The 19,069-nt window shown below is 39.0% G+C and overlaps 1 protein-coding gene across 3 annotated transcripts; it reads right to left on the minus strand.

Annotated features, from left to right (window-relative positions):
• Positions 1-1,717: 1,717 nt before the first annotated feature.
• Positions 1,718-18,821, minus strand: EED (embryonic ectoderm development). Of its 3 annotated transcripts, none has more exons than XM_021536213.4 (12): positions 18,681-18,821; positions 15,727-15,879; positions 10,364-10,456; positions 9,343-9,408; positions 8,547-8,672; positions 8,347-8,428; positions 6,708-6,799; positions 5,707-5,840; positions 4,537-4,642; positions 3,604-3,762; positions 3,095-3,168; positions 1,718-2,047 (listed from the first exon to the last, which is right to left on the minus strand). In XM_021536213.4, the coding sequence occupies exons 1-12, from the start codon at positions 18,795-18,797 to the stop codon at positions 1,921-1,923; spliced, it is 1,329 nt and encodes a 442-aa protein (XP_021391888.1). In that variant the 5' UTR covers positions 18,798-18,821; the 3' UTR covers positions 1,718-1,920. The 3 variants fall into 3 exon arrangements, with proteins under 3 accessions (XP_021391888.1, XP_085430688.1, XP_021391889.1); XM_085574562.1 differs by lacking the exon at positions 18,681-18,821 and adding an exon at positions 16,285-18,509; XM_021536214.4 differs by lacking the exon at positions 3,095-3,168.
• Positions 18,822-19,069: the final 248 nt, after the last annotated feature.

Below are 19,069 nucleotides of genomic sequence, written 5' to 3' on the forward strand. Positions count from 1 at the left end.
CAGCCTCCAACCCAAGTGTTCTTAGTATAGCTAATTCAATCAAAACTCTTTCCTTGAGGCTGCAGGAAGCCTGAGCACTCCCACTGCCTTTCTAGAGTGCTCTCCCAACCACACCCCAGCCCCATAATTTTTCAGACTCTGCCAACCCCTCATACTTTCTACAAAATGATCTATGAGGTCTATGGACCACTGCTGTTGTGTAAACGCTGGCTCATACTATGCCAGCAGTTCTGTAAGTGCAGGAAGTTTAACACTTTCGCCAAGCTCCAGTCTCACCTGTCTCTCTCTTCAGCTGATCTGTGTTCAGCTCTGCAGGAATTTGTTTCCTTCCTCCAGTACTCAGGCTTCAACATAGTTCTGCCCAACTCTGCTTTTACACTTGGCTTCCTGACCATGTCTGCTTCACCAGACACTCATGAGCACAAGAAAGACCGTACCAGCCATTTGGCTTGTGCAAGAAAAACAGGTCCAAAATCGATCTCAATTAAACACTAGTTTTGGACAGACCTGTGGTACTACTACCCTTCCCCAGTAGTAAGATTAAGGATTTAAAAGTGGGGAAAAAAAAAAAAAAAAGAAAAAAAAGGAAAACAATCATATATTACAGACTACACTTTGTAAACTGCTTGTCAGTTCTGGGCTTCATTTTTCTTAGGTTCCTAAGGACACAAATCAAAACTAGTTTAGTCATATTACTTCCAACTGAACAGGTAGTTATCCTAACCAGAGAATTTACAAGCTTCACAAACTGTAACAAAGAGAAAAAAACAAAATCCTGAAAGATGAGAAGTCAGATATGCACTTAAGAAGTCAGCAGCAGACAGGACTATTTAATCTACTGATCAGAGAGGCACCATGATACTGACAAGGACACTGTACTGGCATTTACATCATAACTTAAAACATTCTTCTCAAGTAACATGTTATGTGTTGAAATAAAGGGCAGGGAAAGAGAATGGGAAAAAAAGTATGTAAATGGTTCAGCCTCAATAAGTGTTATTTAGTTTCTTCCTCATTCAGATACACAGCTACGGAGCAATGTCCTGAACCACTTTCTTAACACAGACATGAGCATTTCAACTACCTGCTGACAAGACACACACAATGTTTTGAACACAGATTATCACTGCTAATAATTTCTGCCTTCTTATCTATTTCCTCCTTTCATTTTTATTGACTGTGCACACATTTTAAACATATATGAAGTATGATTGATTTTAGAATTCAAGTAAAAAACATTGAGGAGGCTATTTGGGAATATTGACAATAGAGGCAATAAAATATATTTCCAAAAACAAACTTTTAGATAAATGCAGTAACTAGACAGAAATCAAACAATAGAACAATGTGATCCACAAAGCAAAGCCAGTAATGTTTTTCCCCCCAGTCATTAACAGATATTGTGAGAAGCAAATTCCAATTTGAGATTACTGAAAATTAAATCAATTTCAATCTACAACTTAAAGTATGAGTTCAAAATATGTTTAGAAATTGTTTAACAATTATTTGTATTAAATTCTTAAGAGTAACATTTCCTTTGTGTTGTCCCTGAATAAAAGCTTCATTAGCTTTTTGAAAGGCACAAAATACAACTGCAAGCATAAATATACCAAATTTCTAGCAAGTTGGCATACATTCATGCATTAGCTCTACACAAAGAAATTTCCTAGACCATAAGTGAAAACTTGTGGGAAATAATTAATATGGACAATTCAGAAAACTTTACAAAAATACTTCTTTTTATTAAAAGCAGCAATTTCAAGCAGAACAATACACAGAATGTAAACATCACTAAGTCCAGCTCCAGCCTGCCGAACCTTCGAGAAAGTCTACACTAAATGCATCTACTGAACTAGCATGTTAACAGACTATATTATAATTTGAAAATATATTTTCTTCTATGAATTAAGAAAAAGTACTTTATCGTAATCTGTCCCAGCGCCAGATACTGGCATCATCACACACAGCTATAAGGATACTGCTATCCCTGCTAAAACTGGTCTGTCGGATGGCAGCAACACATTTAGGGTGAGTAAGAGTCGTACACCTAGAAGGAAAAGAAAATTATTCAGCTGCAATGTTAAATCTTCCTACTACATTATGGAGCACTGTTTCAGTAATCCATTATTCATGTGACCTAGGAGGAATTGAAGGTAACAGGATTATGGCCTTCATGGTGTATTTTGTATTCCAAATGAGGACTTGGGAAGCAGTTTCCTGTTCAGCTACAGTTGTTTCTCGTCCACCCAAATTTTGTTGACACAAAGACTGAAAGCTTATTGAATCACATTATTTAGGACTTCATAATTAGTGTTATTTCACAGGGTTAGGAAGGAAAAATCAGAATCATGTGATTAAAGACTGTAGCACTTCTAGGAATTCCATACATTAATGTATTCATATATACATATTTACATGGATTATATATATAAATATATCAAGATATGTATAAGATATTATATAGGATATATAAAAATAAAATGCATTAAGTATTTATATACACAGTGTATATCCATTTTATATACAATGTTTTTTGGGAGTGAGTTTGTTTGGGGCCTTTTTTTTGTGTTTAGGGTTTTTTTGCATTTGTATGTTTACACACAAACATATGTACCTATATGTATCTAAGAGACAAGCTGTGAAATTGCCTGGCAACACAGGTGAGGAAGTAGAAAGCCACAGTGTTTTCTCCACGCTGTGCTCATAGTTTACCTTTACGCTCTCCTTTTTTACTCCAGTCCTGTCACCTATCTCGCCTTTGTCATGTGCTACACTCTCCTAGCACATCTTCACTTAATGGCTTTCCAAAATGCCACCCAATTAGCAAAAACTCTGTGAGAAATAAATTGCCTTTTACTATATCTACGCATGGTAGCCAGCACAATCCAACTGGGACCTTTTGGCATTAATATAAAATAATTTATAAATCAGCGAGATATAATAAACATTAACCTTCAGGGGCTCACAATGTTCATCTCCCTACTAGTTATAATGGAAAGTAAGTAGTACTGTAAAGAATTTCTCTATAATCAGGAAAGGAAAAAGAAAAGTACCCCAACTCCCTGTCTTAGCAAAAACAAAATAAAGTACTCACTTGGCTTTATGTGGATCCTCTATTTCTAAATCCCAAACATAAAGTTTGCCAACCTGATTCCCCAGAGCAAGCATCTTAAAAAAAAAGCAGTGGATAAAGAGGTTTTAAAATACTCCCTCAAAGAATGAAGTCAGAATTTTATAGAGGTTATAGAGCTGATAAACTGTGTGTGAACATTAAACATGAATGACTTAATGAGTTTGTTGGAGGAGTCAGAAGTACATAGAATTTGCCTCCTTTCTTCCAATTTATCAATCTCTGCAGACAGGGGATGAAGACATCAGGAATCTTATTGCTGGTGGAAAATTAGTATTTATTTTGTGGAAATTTTTCCTACAGGCAGAACCCAGAATGAAAAATCTGGAGCTCCTGCAGGTTCATATAAAGTCCCTTAAAGCAAACCATTCTGTTTCTCAAACATCACATGAACTAAGACCCTTCCTATGCCCATAAACATGTAATCAATGAAAAGTTACACACCTTCAAATATAGCAAAGTCAGACACATACCTTTTGCCAGAAATCCATTGAAAATCTCATGTACCATATGTCACACTGGCTATAATCAAATCTCCCAAGAATGGTCACATTTGACTCACTGGGCTTGATTTTATCTATATCATCTTCCATCTTGCCGGGCTTCCAGCAAACAATGGCATTTTCACAAGACTGGAGTGAAACAATGAAATGAAAAATCACCTGTATTATATTGCAGAACCAGTCCAACTATAAGCAAACATTTAATCTCTCACAGCTTCCCCAATGACACTATGAAAAGCAGAGCTGAAAATCTCACCTCTGCCCTTAACTCACAGGCACATTACCAACAATAATCACTGTCCATCACTGGTAACCTAATGGCCTCACAGCTTTGCCAGGTAATGGGACTGCAGGAGCTCCCCCTCACCCGCTTCAGATGAAGTCACCCAGATGTGCTCAAACACAATTTCATAAGCAGCTTAAATTTACATTGTTTTGAGGATTGTTTACTCAATCCTTTTGACTAACAGGACAGTGCAGTCACTAATTGCTGGCATCAAGGCAGTTGGACAGCCTGCTTTAGTATCTGCAAACCAATGTTACTAGTGGACACAACAAGTTAATCAAAAGATACTCCATTATGGCAGACCTCATCTCACTCTTTAGCAGGATCACTAAATAGTATCTAAAGATTCCCTTTCCATATGTTCTGTGCAGATTCTGGTTAGCTAGAAACCCTTTACTTGTAGCAGAGTACAGCTATAGGAATAATTTTGCTTTTTAAGTATAAGTTGCTTACCCACACATCCTCACAGGTGACAGAATTCCCAACACACTCTACAAAACCATTTGACACAAGACAATAATTTAACCCAAGACCCACACGCTAATAAAATTTCTAAGGTTTAGGACCCTCAGGACCAGCAAATAAATGTTATGTAGCTGAAAAAGCTGCAGCATTACCTTGGAAAGAATTAGGTCTCCCAGCCATCGCACACAGTCAACATAGTTTCTATGTATGTCTCTTGTAGAAAAGTCAGGAAAGTGAATTTTCTGGGAAACAAAAGGCCTATGGAGAAAATTGCCAAGTGAGGTTCATAAATACAAACCCAGAAGCACAAGTGTAATTTTTAATAACCAGTCTTAACATATTTCAATGTTAAAAGAACAAGCCCAACTTTTTAACAGTCTTAAAGTAGATTCTGTATGCAGCTTGTTTTTCTTTTTAATAGTAATAGTCCTTGTTTTCATCCTCATTCCTAATGAAATAACTAAGTTTCCCATGTAAAAGACTGTGCAGAGATAGTGCTGAGTAAAACTATCCTTCAGATGCTGAATACAATGCCTGTCACCAAATACTTCAAGAACTACTTAAAGCTCAGTCTTCCTGATGCTGCTTCTGCAACATCTAAATTGTTAAATAGAAATGCATACTTAAAAAAAAAAAAATCATCATTTTAAAAAAAGCAGGCTAAAAAGCATCATTTAATATTTGGTAACATTACCAAAAAAAGCCAGAGTATTTTCACAGCTAGTCTCATTGCTGAACATGTTCACTGTGTTTTAGACTCTTCAATTCTCTCAATGGTTTAACTGGAAGTTAAGATCAAAAAGTTGAAGAACTTCATAAAGGAGGATTTATCTATCATGTATCTAATTGCTATGTTTACTTAATAATTTACTCATATCTGAGGTCAAACCAGAGAATAATAAAAATTTAAAGTTATTACTATGCAGTTTTTCCCCACCCCAAAGTAAAATAATACACAATAATTGACTACTCAATATAAGATTATCTGACACATTTAATTACATATATTTTATTCCATTCTAGAAATCCTGAGATGAGAAGATATGAAAATAAGATACTGACATCTTGAAATGCATGAAATACAAGCTTTAAGATAATAATCTAGTCTAGCAAATAAGAAATAATTGAAAATAAAAATTTCAGGACTTTGAATCAGAATTCAATAAAATTCCAGTGAAGCAAACAAGAAGACGACACACAGTCTAGTGAGACTCAACATCCACATCACTACCCAAAAACTCCCAATACGGAATGGAATTAACCTGGACCATTGATAGTATTCACGTGCTGTAAAGACAGACAAGGAGATGAAGACTACATACCTGTTGGTTTTGTTTGGGTTGTACTCATAAGACTCTTTGATAGCATTAATCATTCTCTTGGAATTAATTCTCCAGAGTTTTAGAGAGTGATCCATCCCACAGGACATGATTTTTTCACCAAGAAGATCATAATCCTATGTATATAAAATAATTTTGAGCACTCCCATCCTAGGCTGCATTATATCAACTCAGATTTTATTCCATCATTTCCATCAAAACAGCATTTTATGCACAGAGCATGCAATAAAACTGAATATTTCAAATATAAAAACACTAAAAATATAATCCAGCTCACTGCAAAGCAGCACAGCATCTTAGTAATTATATTTAGTCTCTCTCAAGAGAGACATATTCAAATGCACTGACAGACAGTGAATCTACAGCTAGTTCTCCTCCTTCACTAAGTTCCCTAGGAGCAACTCTGGCAGAATTCCAGGACTATGACATGGGTGAACAATAGTGTCAGGTTTCCTAAAGATGCACCCCTCACCTTTCACAACAGGTCACACAACAGGAATGAAAAGAGTTCTTAAGAAAAGCACATTAAAAGTTAATTATTCTGCTTGATGTTTGCTGGGTACCAGTGTCTGTTCACAGCCACTGAAAAATAATTTAACTCAAACTTCTTTCCTTCACTACCATGTCTCTCCATGTTTATTTGCTTATGCTGCTTTCACTTGATGAGAACTCAAGAACTGCGAAAGTGGGACCATCATGAAATTTTTTACTCTTTCTAGAGCCACTGAGCCCTATTTTGTTCACTTCTAGGCTGCACTCAGAGTAAACCAGCTACTGAAACACACAGATCCTGTCTGTAAGAAGTGGCCACATCAATCAAACCACCTGACATTTAAAGGTGTCTATCCCCTTAAAACAGTATTTATGCACTTCCAGGTGGTTATTTTTAAGTAGCTATAATACCTAAACAATGCACAGGAGGATAAAAAGTTGCCTGCTACCCTTTGTAAATCTAAATCACTGCCCCACGGTCTTCCACTTACTGCACTTAACACCTCATCCCTGTGCCCTTCTACTCCTCCAAATATTGCAACCAGCGTGTCTGTCTGGATGTTCCACAGTCTCAATGCATGATCTATAAAGAACAAATAGAATTACATGCTGCTTTTTATATGCACATTTGAATAATATATTCAGCTTAATCACTTTGAGTAACATGTCTTTATGTCAACATCAAAAAAGCACTTAATTATTCTTTTTTTTTTTTGGAAACAACAGAACTGCATTAACTGAAATTGCTCTTATAACTAACTTACTGTTAAAAGTAATTCTATAGTTGCCCACCCCCTACCCTAAGGATAGTTTCTAGCAAAAACACGCTTGGATCTTTAGTTCATCCAAAAAGCAAAGAAAAGTCTGATCTCAGATAAATATGCTATTAATCAGTCATAAAAACAATTTTATGTATCAAAAAATGCTAGAATTCCTTTCTGCCATTTTAATATCAACATTCAGAAAAGCAGTGATTTTCCATTCTTTAGCCTTTAGAACATTATCTTGGTGAACCACAGTCAGTAAGGAAGGGAAAAACTGTTTACATAAACAATATGTATTCCAAAGTCAATCAGACTAATTCATTTATTTTAAGAAAGTTATAACAATTTCTAATGAAGAACCTCTAGTGTATCTCCTGTTTGGAAGTGGGAGCCTCTAGTGTATTTCCCTTTTGGATTCCACAAGTACATTGCATTGAATTACAGCAACACTCAAAATCCCAGAAGGGAAACAGGTGGCCACGCAGTCCCAAATATTTTCCTCTTTTTTTAATAATCTCTCAGCCAAGCAGTTCTAACAGCCCAAATATTCTCATGTCTTCTCAGCGATAGCGCCTGGTCCAGAGATCGCACATTAAAACTTGTAAGACTATGGCTGATGTCAAAACATTATTATAAAGAGAACCTAAAAATTATATAGAGAAACTGGATGTTTACAGCACCAACTTAACCACTGCAAGCATTAGAGAGCTTCCCAACTCCTGTTCTCATGTAGCTTCATTGGTAAGTTCAAATAAGCTAAAGTCAAAAGTCCCCTTAAGTGAATGTTTCTAACTCAAAAATTCCTGCAGGCTTAGCATCTTGTGGCAGATCATTCCCTTATTTAACAGAACAGTCAAGATCAGCAAGTCATGACTGTTAGAACTTTCTGGACAAGCCCATAAGACACTACACCACAAACTTCCTTTACTAAATTGCTTTTTACACAGAGTCCAATTGAAGTTCCCAAGCAACAGACAATCCAAGTTTTTCCCCATGAACGGGATGGTGAATGCTGTCTGCAACGTTAAGAGGTCCCCACTAGATGGCAACGTGATTCAACAACTGAAAAAATTTCAACTGTCAGAAAGTAAAGAGCAAACCCAAGGCTCAGGATTCTTCTTTCCTAAAAAGCAGCACTATTCACAATCCCTTGGCACCATAGCTGGAGTTACAGTTGTAGGCCATGGATTTACTAAGTATAAAATATATAGCCATGTAAAAGCATAATTTGCTCTCAACTTTAAAAGTAAACTTGTTCAGTGCCATTCATAAAAAAAAAAAAATCATTAAGGTTTTTGGTCATATTCAAGACCAAACTCCAATCCAAAGTATCCTCATTTATACAAAAAAAGAGGTTTTTTCTTACCTTTGCTTACAGATAAAAGAAGATTTGGATCTCTTGGATGGAATTTCAGTTCATTGATTGCATTTCCATGGCCCACGTAGTGCTGGGATAGAATTCAGAGACCAAGTTACCATTTCCCCTCACGTTTACATGTACTTAGAAGAAAAAGGTGTCGTGCCTTACTGAAGCACAAGCTGTATCTCAAAGTTTTGAACACTCACCTTTATGCACTGCATTGTAATGGGATTAATTATCCTAATAATACCCCTGGATCCTGCCACAGCCAGAAGAGGATGGCTTGTATTGCTGTCATATGTCCATGCACAGGTATAGAAATTTTCATCTGCCTACAATGCCTCAAGTTAAGGATCACAGAATAAGCAGGACATTTTTTTTTTCTTTTTTAAAACAATATTTTATTTTAAACAAACCTGTTGCTATTTTATCCAAGTGCTGGAGTTTCTGCGGGAGCCCATAAGAAAAATACACACATTTAATTATACACCTGCAAATACCAGCAACATCACCATTTCTACAGATGTTGATTTCCTAACTTCTGTTCCATAACGTAAAAGAACACCTTGTCTTTCATGGCATCACCTTTGATCGGGAATAATGAATCACAACCGAGTTCACAAGCTAATGACGTGTATTGCAAACAATCAACAAAAATATTCTTAGTCTTTAAACCCAGGTCCAATTCACAGTAACTGAGACCACTGTAAAGCAGGGAAACATTATACAAATATTAGTGTTGGGAAGATTAAACTGATGGAGAATCAGGTTTCAAGTATTTTAAATACAGTCTGGTCCCCGAGTCTGCGTTTTTAACATATTTTCAGCAGGAGGGATTCTAGGATGTGGGAAAGAGGCAAGACTTGGACCTTACATAAAGAATGCACCACATGAGTAAAGTATTAAATCACAGACAAAACATTTCCATGCTTTTTCCTACAAAGCCTCTTGATTTTTCATAAAGAAGAAGCAAACATGTGGGTATTTAACCTAAAAGGATACATCAGCATCCACATAAGACTGCAACAGACGGATTTCTCCTTGGGAATGACATTCATATAAAGTAACCTGGAGGGAAAAAAATAAGTAAATGAGAGAGACTGCTGCTTAGCTGTGACATTTCAAAAGGAAATCACATGCATCCACTTATTGACTGCCTGATGGGGAGAGGTAGAGTGCCTCTATGGTTTAGATTTCATCCATCATCCATTTGTTTACCAGGTAGAAATGGTTTGATAAAAGAATGCCCACAGCAGCTTCTGTAAAGCATCATTCCAGGACTTGTCAGCTGTCCTTCCCAGATATTAAAGTCCATTATTTGAATTGCCCTAATAAGATAAAGCCTTGTTGGAATTAATTACTGCAGTTATCTCTAACATAACTTGGTCTTGTAGTGAGTCATTGATACCTTGCTTAAACTTAGTTTAACAACTCAATGAAACCTTGCTTAAATTTACTTCAGTGTTTCTGGTGACTTGCCAGGCAGAACAAACCTAGAAATGAAACACTTCTCATTTATTCAAAACACTTACGTAAAACACACTTCTCAGGGGTTAATCTCAAGACTGAAATGACACTGAACATTGTTCAGAGGAAATCTATAAATTCACTCAACACAGGCCATTAATTTAGCTACTGAGCTGGCTGGCATCAGCCAGCCACTGTTGCAGACAGTTCTCATCCTGTATATATGAATACATGACCTTTAGAAAATAATAACATTTATGAGGAGTAATTTTATTGAGAAGATACATTTATGAACCTCTTCCTTATCCCCTGTGCATATTGCAGTAGGACTTTTTCCTTTACTACATAGCTTAACTACCAAATAGCTAACACAACTTCATAGAACAATCCAAAGGATGCAGCTCTCCCAGATAAAAGATACTACATATCTTAGAAATACGTCTGTTTATATTAAGTATTGCGTGTCCATACCAAACACAAGTAAAGGGATTGCTTGAAAACAGGAATGCATGCAGAACCACACAGAAGGGCATATGATGAAAAACAGATTACTCACTCTGTTGCTGCCTACAGTGGCAAAAACAAGAGGATCACCTTCTTTACTGTGCCAGTTAAACTGGACTCCAAACAGAGGCTGGCCATGGTCCTCCTATAGGTGTAAAGTAAGTTCAGAGATAAAAAAATCCAACAAAACTCTTAGGCATATCATTGCTGTGAAATTCAACAGTTTCATTGACAAGTTTCCCTCCTCAAACTAATGGGTTCACAGTCAGTATAATTTTAGACAGTGAACAGTTAAGAGTCATAATTTTGAAACACCACATTTTAACTTGGCTGTCTTAAAGGGAGGTTAAAGGAATATTCTCAAAAAACACACCCCTCCCTTTTCTTTCCCCACCAACCTTTCAAAAAGTAAATGGAAAGAAATGTTGTCTCAGTTATGCTTAGAAGCTGGCAGAACTCCCAAGTTGTATTTGCTGCTCCAGTATTTTGTTTTACAATTTTCAGTAAGGCAACTTCTGCATCTGAGGTCATATCTATACACATTTTCTATCCTAATTACTTATACACAAGGATTTGCAACTTCACAGGGAAGAAATACTAGGAAAAAGAAGAATTATATTGGTATAAGGATGGAGAAGGGCCGCATTTAACCATTGCATTACAGTCAAGTCTTGTAACTTTTGTCACAGACACAAGGAATTCTCTCAAGTGTGTCACAATACTGTTACAAAGTTCATGTCTACAAACTGTTTTCAGATCGCCTTTACAAATAGTTACCAAAGAAATGCCAAGTATTATTTTTATACAACTTACAACAGTTTGAGAGAAAAAAAAAAGGAGGTATGTTTATGAATTGTGATGAATATGGTGGTGCTTGTTAATAATTGATAACAGTATTTTGGCCTGTTCTGACAGGATGTTTTCAGCAAGAATAATGTTCATTAAAGTGCCTCCCCACAGGGGACTGTCTGGGACAGTGCAGGCAGGAAGGAAGTGTCTCATGATGGCTGTTCAGCAGCCTTCAAATGGCAGCACTTCAGAGACAACACAAGAAGTACCAGCCCTGGCAGCTTTGGCCTATCCAAAACCAAAGAATAAATTCGAGGAGGGGGTGTGAGTAGGGAGTCTAACACTCCTCAGAAAAAGAAAAGTAAAGGAAGTCCGGAAAAAATTGTAAATACCATTATTTACTGAGAAAGGCAGTATCTGTTACGAACAGAAATAACTAGAAGAGCTAGAAACAGACAACAGAAAATCTTTCAGAGATGAAGGCCCTCTTGCAATTCTTAAGAGAGGTAACAACTTTCAAAGCTCAATACAGATTAAAAGAATTGTTCAAAGCTTAACTCAAAGTATTAGTCATCATAACACAAAAACACAAACTAATGGCTTTATGAGATGAGAGGCATAGGATATTAAGAAAGGTAAAGGTAGCAGGGTTCTTAGTAATCCCAGGACAAAAGGAAAAAACAGGTATTCTGTATCTGTAAAGTATCTATAAAGCTGAACTAGAAATGAAGAATGAGGAAAACCATAAGCCATAAAATTGCATACACATGGCCATGATTTTTTATGTGCAATACATTTATTAATTTTATTTTTTAGCAATGAATTTATTAATTTGACTTGGTAGCCTCAAATTTTGAGTGTATTCAAGTCTTGTTTGAAGAGAATGGCTAAGAGATCAAATTGAAAATGCTTAATAAAGTTTTTCCACTAATAATAACTTGGTTTCAAATTTCTGCTTGAAGGAGTTCCTGCTGCTGAATAGTGAGTGTTTCTAACATATCACATGAAGATAATATAGGTAAAATGCATGGGTTCCCACTGCTTTATTACAGAGATAATAAAGGTTTTCTATTTGTTTTTCTGGAACAACCTTGTTCTCTGTTGTATGTCCTGTTTCTGATAAATTTAATAAAATATGGAAAGTTAAAAGCAGTATGTTTTTCGTCCTCAAGAGAGGATATTTTTCCAGAATAAGTTGCAATAAATTCCTGATTTTTTAGGTAGGACCCAGACTAAGGTAATAAGTAGACATATATAACAGAGTGCTATACTGTTTCCATATTTTTATATTTGAGTACATACCTAAAGCATTTTGCAAGCTTTTTCAAAGAAAACCTATTTCCCTGGAAAAAATTACTCTGCGAGACAAATGTCTTTAGTCTACTTACTTCACCCACACTATATTTCTCACACCAAGTGCTACAATCTCCAGGAGCCTGCTTGTATATATTGCAGTTTTGCTGCTGTTTGATGGATGAAGCAGCCAGGTGGAGGGAAGGCTCTTGCAGGAAGATACCAAGGTATTTGCAGAAGCTCTGCTCCTATTTAAACTCCCAACATACCCAGTGGTCAGACAGCACATAGCTATTTTGAAAATACTTGTCTGCTCTAATTTTTGTCCCAAATGCTAAACAATGAAGGAGGTTTTCCAAAACATTTTATTCTAGGTGTCGTACATGATGGTTATGCTCAGATGCCAAGTATGTGACACAAATCTGACACTGGTTTGTACAGACAAAAGTGACCCAGATACCCGTCCAAAAGTAAAATTGTGAAATGCCATCTCGTCCCTGCTATGAATAAAGGGCATGAAACCCAAAGCACCCAGCTTCTTTGGGTACTAGAGAAAGAAGGAAGACAAGAAAACAGACCTAATGCTACAAAAGCAAATAAATAAACAATCAGTGGTGAGTTCCAGCCTTACTCACTCAACACCAACTTGGTTTCAATCAAAAGTAAGATCAGACCTGGTTTTAGACAGTGAAGTCATTACGATGGCAAAAATAATCACCTGCATGAATGCCTTTAAATCTTTGTCACCCACACTGCCAGTGGGGAACCAACAACTCACACATGCATTTCCAGTTCCCAGAAGTGGAAGTAAGCCATTGTGGGCAGCGGGTTTAGTTACATTTAGTTTCCATTACACACCAACAAGCTAGAATTCTGCGTGGTATTGGATGCTGGTTCCCAGGTCAGGGGACAGCAAATAGAAGCTGAGACAACACCAAGCTGCTTACATCTTAATCACACACCTTAAGCAGAAGTAAAAGGTAGGGAAAATAATTGCATTGCTTTAAAGGCAGCACAACAAAGCAAAATATACACTGTTTTCTGCCAAAAGACTTATCAGCAAAATATATATAGATAGATAAGGATATGCAACAGTGCTAGCTGTATATGCTCATTTATAAACCCTATTTCCATTCAGCCCACAGAAAGCAAAGATTTTTCAGTACATCTTATAAGTAACATACTACTCCATAAAGAATAAAGGCAGGTTTTTTTATTTCCTGACATTTTCCAAGTTGTATTTTTGTTTTCCCGATGCTTAAATTTCATTCAAAATAACTCCCAAAGTAGTGTTTAAAACGCGTATTTAGCAAGCACTGAGCTTTTCAGGCTGAGTCATAATCATTTAACACTCAAAGCAGACAGTAATGGCTATATTTGTTTCCCCAAAGAAAAAACTAAAAAACAAAATAAGAGGGGAAAACCAAAAGTGCAAAAGTGGAAAAACATGTAATTTATACACACCTAAAGAACATTAATTTCTATGATCTTTAAATCATGTAGATCCTTCATTAACTTCAATACCTGCATCTTACAGCATAGTTCAAAAACATATAAACTAGGAGATATATGACACAGTACTCAAAGAGTCACAAGTGTCTTTCTAAACCTATATACAACATTCAATCATTACAGTTTTCTCCAGAGTACCTGCAAAGTTAGTATGGAAGACTGGGAAAAGGAAAAGAAGAGAGGCTTCCTCAATCATGAAGTAAATAACCAAATTTGGCTGCTACTTAGGTCTTTGTCTTAACATGCACATCTCTTATTACTACCATTGATTTCAGACCAAAGAGAAATGGGGAGAAAAGCTAATAAAAATACCCCACTTAGTTGAAATGCTACATTTACTCCCTCATAGCTTGATTCCACTTGCACAGGAATCTGTTCCCAGATCCTGATCCAAATCCAAGGAAGTCGGGGATTGCTTAGTTTCACAGCTTGGTCTTTTGGATCACCCTACAGTGGGGTCTGGATTGACACTGGGGTGAGGGAATGTTTTGTTTCCCCAGAAGACACTTGGGAAGTACTAACCATCTTTGTCTGCAGACAGAAAACAAGTACGAGTAACAAAGCTCAGAACTTGTTTTGGGTGTCCAAAGGCCCATGTCTGTGTTTGAAGTATGACTTGAAGCCACAAATAGCACCATCCGTGGGGGCGATTCACGCGAATCACAGGAACTGCTGCCTACCTTGGTGAAATGAAATAACTTCCCTTCCTCCTACACCCTCAAAAGTCTGGAGGCAATTTTTATACTTCAAGAACACAATAAGATCAATTTGTTTCTCAGATACTTTTGTCAGTGTAACTTCGTATCACAGTTTCTCCAGTGGCAAAACTCATTTAGAAGGTTTCCACGCTCCAAACCTTTCATCCCCTCCCGCTCATGTACCCCAGTGTTTCACTACGGCAGCCTGAAGACAAAGCTCAGAAAAGGAGCCACATCACCACAGCTCCCCAATTAAGCATAGGGGAATGAAAAAATACTCTTAGAGCAATTCTGCAGAAAATATCCACTGCTGAGCTACACAGATCCTCACAGAGTTTGCCATAACTCCCATCTTGCCACATAAATATCCCACATGAGGCTGAGGAATCAGGAAAATAAGAACATCCTGACAGAGTAAAATAGTCACGAATGAGAAAACTCATTCAGTCCACCATAGTCTGTCACCAGTGCGGAAGAAAACAGCACTATGCTAAAAGAGCAGAACAAGCAATAAAGACCATCAATCCACATATCTTAAAACCATCAGGTGTTACACAGGAAGATACACACTGCCTGAATCAGGTGCTAACGCATGATCCCAACACTCACAATAAATTAACCAAATTGCACTGCACAAGTAGCTATGATACTGCCAGAGCACAGAAAATACCTAATCTGGTTAAGTGTGAGGAAAAAGCTACTCTTAAGATTGTTGGGTTGATTTGTTTGGGTTTTTTATCAGCACAGAGAAATCTGAGCAGGTTCTGTGTTTTGCATGGAGTTGTCACAGGTTTTGTTCTAGTTCAACTTGTTTATCCAACTTCTTATATTTATCATCTACAGCTTCAATGAAATATATAATCACAGCATCACACAAAACTTTGCAAACTGTACAAAAACAAGGTTAACTTCAGCACTATCTACTGTTTCCTATTTCTCAGTATCTTTTTTCTTCAAAACTTTCGCTATTCCAAGAAAGAAAGTTACCTGCTTCAAATCAGCATGGAACATAAGTGCTTAAAGATATTTAAAAGTCTCTAGCTTGACGCTGTCTCACAGCCAACATTAACACTGCTGCCAGTAAGTGATGCCCAAGCATTCCCTGAAGCTCATGCATACCTACCTTTAGACTATTTACACATTTGAAGGAATATTTGCACTTCTTCGACTTCCATTTTCCTTTCCCCCAGCTTTTTCTTCCTGGTGCATTAGGAGTGTTTGTTGGCGTATCAGGGCGTTCAGTGTTAGTACCACTTTCAATACTAACAGCATCATCCTGAAAACATCCAAAATTATATAGACTGTCACAAAGAGATCATAATTGCTGCATAAATTCAACTAATCTTGCAGCACTTGGCCTTTTCACTTCTTCTTGTCATTCATACAAACAGATCTCTCAGGCCTTGGTGTTATTTAGATTCATGTATTTAAATCTAATGCCAGCATAATAGCATTCCTCTCTAGAAACAGAACATGAATCACATGAGGCCTAATCCAAGAGGGAGAGCTATGAACTGTGATCTAGTGACGTTTCTTCAGAATACTGGTAGCTGCTCTTAAGAAAATGTCTAGAGATAAAGCAGCTGCTTCCCCTAGAAAACATCTTTGATCCAGATGAAATGAGTACTTCTGAAGAACTGAAGAATAGTTGTTTTTTAAAAAACATGAGGCTTGACCTTACCAAGAACCGAGCCATTCTGAGGCTTCTGTGCACTCTCAGCAGCACCACTCACAGCACGGTTCTGCAGCGGGGCAGCATCAACATCAGAAGACAAAGTTCCTCCTCTCCCCCCTGTACCACAGATACTCACTTGTTTCCACTAAAAGCTAAATTCTGATCAGCTAACTAATCCAATTTGCCCTCCAACCATTAGTGTAAGATAAGAATGGTGAAAACTGAAAAAACACAAATACACAAAACACCCCATCTAGCTGCTGAGAGATTTTAAATTGGCTTTGGATAATCAGCAGAAACTACAATTTCCTGTGTGGTCTGACTGCAGGGCACTGTTTAAAAGGACATTTCCCTGTATCACCCGTCACAGAGCACAGTACCTTCATCTGCATTGTACCTGCCAACCCTGTGTTTCCAAATGAGTACGTTCAGCTTGTTAAAAATCAACTTTTCCCATTTTTTCTGGCAAGATAGTTCACTTTCCATCAGACTAGTGGGGGGAAAACATCTCATGCTAGGCTAAGTAATTTCTAGAGCTGAACTAAGGGAGACAGAGGCAGAGAACAGCCTGTCACTGTAGGAGATTCACAAAGCTGCGCTAGGAACTCCACTAGGAATATGGAATGAGGTCAACTATAAACATTAATACACCAATTCCCACCAAGCATTCATTCTCTGTCCCAGTTTCATGTCTGTATTATCAGGAGCCTGAAGAGGTGTACTAGCCTTTGTTTGTCCAACAACTCTGAAAAACAGGACATTCAGAGGACAAAAGGAGGAAAGATACCACAACAGCCCGTAAGTGTACTGCCCAAATCTGGAGTAATTCCCTTCACATTGGACCCCTAAAAGAGCCAACCCTCCACTAATATTCATAACCAAATTTAACATTTTTTAAGTTTTCCTGTTTCTTCTCCTTTACCCTAAAAAAAAAAAATCAGAGCTTGCCCAACTCTCATCTCCCAAGTGCACATGTCAGAATTTTAATACTTGACAAGACTGAAGTTTTCTCTGGACTAGACAGATACCGCCAACGTGAGAATACCAAGCAGCTGGTGTGGTGCAGCTATACCATGTATCTGCAACTACCACATAACCAACAAACCTGCATGCGGGACACCTGTGGAGCAAAACACACCCTTTCTCCAAATCAACACAACTATGTCAACTTTTAAACCGAATCCCCCATCTTGCAGGAGTTGTGGAGTCCAGTAACAAACTCTTGGAAAAAGAATCCCTTCACCACTGAGGCAACCCACATAAGAGAATCAGAGAATCATATAATCAGAGTGATTTCTATTGGAAGGCACCTTAAAGATCATCTAGTCCAGCCCACTGCCATAGGCAGGGACACCTTTCACTAGACCAAGCTGTGCAGAGCCACATCCAGCCTGGCCTTAAACACCTCCAGAGATGGGGCAACCTATTCCACACTCAATGATAGCCTACAACTGACAACAAATTAAGCCTGAACATATGTCACCAAATTACATTTGGATCCACAAATGCTGCTAAGCTATGAAAAAAAAAAAAAAAAACAAGAGCAGCGGTGTGGAACATCTCAAACTTGCCTGTCACCTCACAAGCACCACTTCCAAACGTTGTGGAGGATTTAGTCCAGTTCCCTCACTAGCTGGATAAGTGCAGAAAAGAAACTTCTACACATTATAAAACACACAGAGTAACTACACAACCCCTCTCCACACCAGTAACTACATAAAGTGACTGGTCGATACCTTAGATTAAGTTTACCTTTCAGGTATAAAGTTATTCTACATCAATCACATTACCTTTGCTCTGAACACTAGAATTTCACCTAACTTAGAGATTATAGACGCCATCCCCGCTGCCTTCTGCTGACAGTAGTTTATGAGCACCATCTCCTACTTTTCATTCACCAAAAGGCTGCACACATAAACTCGTGCTGCATGTTACTCTACAACGTGACAGTGAAGACACACGATACAAAACTACAAGAAAGATGGAAAATGCTGCTGGTTTGCAGGGAAAATTTTAAAAAAGAGTGTGACGTTTGGAAGCAGAGCTCGAGACAGCGCCCGCTCACAGCTTGGGCCGCAAATCCACTTTCACCCACGTGGAAGCACAGCGGGCGCCTCTCCCCCAGACCCTGCCCGGTCTCTCCCACCGGGGCCTCCCTCCGGCGGCCACCGAGCCGGGACGGCTGGGCCGAGACCCCTTCTCCCTCTCCTCCCTCACGCCCTCCCCGGCCCGGGAGCCACCCGGGGGGTCCCGGAGGGCGATGTCCCCTCACGGCGGCCCGGGGCGGCCCCTCCTCCTCCCGCGCGCTCCCGCCCGCCCCCGCCGCGAGGCCCCGCGCCGCCGCGCGCGCTCCCGCCGCGCCAGCCCCCCGCCCGCGCCGCCTGCCCCTCGCCCGGCCTCACGTTCTCGTCGCCGGACATGTCCCCGGGGTTACTGTTCTCGTCGCTGCTCAGCTTCTGCTTCTTCGCCGGCATCTCTCCCGCCGGTGCCGCCGCCGGGGCTTCTCCCCGCTCAGACATCTTCCCCGCCCCCCACCCACCGCCACGCAGCCGCAAAGCGCGGACGCGGAGGTTCGAACGGCTGTGCCGTAAAGCGGCCGCGCTGCCCGGGCTGGAGCCCCCGGGCCGGCGGAGCGGCGCCTTTCCCGCCGCCGGGAAACCGCCCTGCCGCCGGGAAAGCGCCTTTGCCGCCGCCGGGAAAGCGCCTTTGCCGCCGCTGGGAAAGCGCTCGCCGCCGCCTGCGGGGCTCAGCGGGCCGCAGGGACCCCGCTCGTCTTGGGGGCTGAGCCGAA

This window comes from Lonchura striata, chromosome 1 (assembly GCF_050655825.1).
Source record: "Lonchura striata isolate lonStrDom1 chromosome 1, ASM5065582v1, whole genome shotgun sequence".
NCBI classification, from domain to species: domain Eukaryota; kingdom Metazoa; phylum Chordata; class Aves; order Passeriformes; family Estrildidae; genus Lonchura; species Lonchura striata.

Bases quoted from the DNA above. Each gene is read 5' to 3' on its own strand.
- EED (XM_021536213.4), bottom strand. From the start codon at position 18,797: ATGTCTGAGCGGGGAGAAGCCCCGGCGGCGGCACCGGCGGGAGAGATG. The intron at 8,429-8,546 runs GTGAGTGTTCAA...ATTCTATCCCAG, and splicing joins TTACAATGCAGTGCATAAAG to CACTACGTGGGCCATGGAAA. The intron at 4,643-5,706 runs GTATGTAGTCTT...TTTTCTCCATAG, and splicing joins AACCCAAACAAAACCAACAG to GCCTTTTGTTTCCCAGAAAA.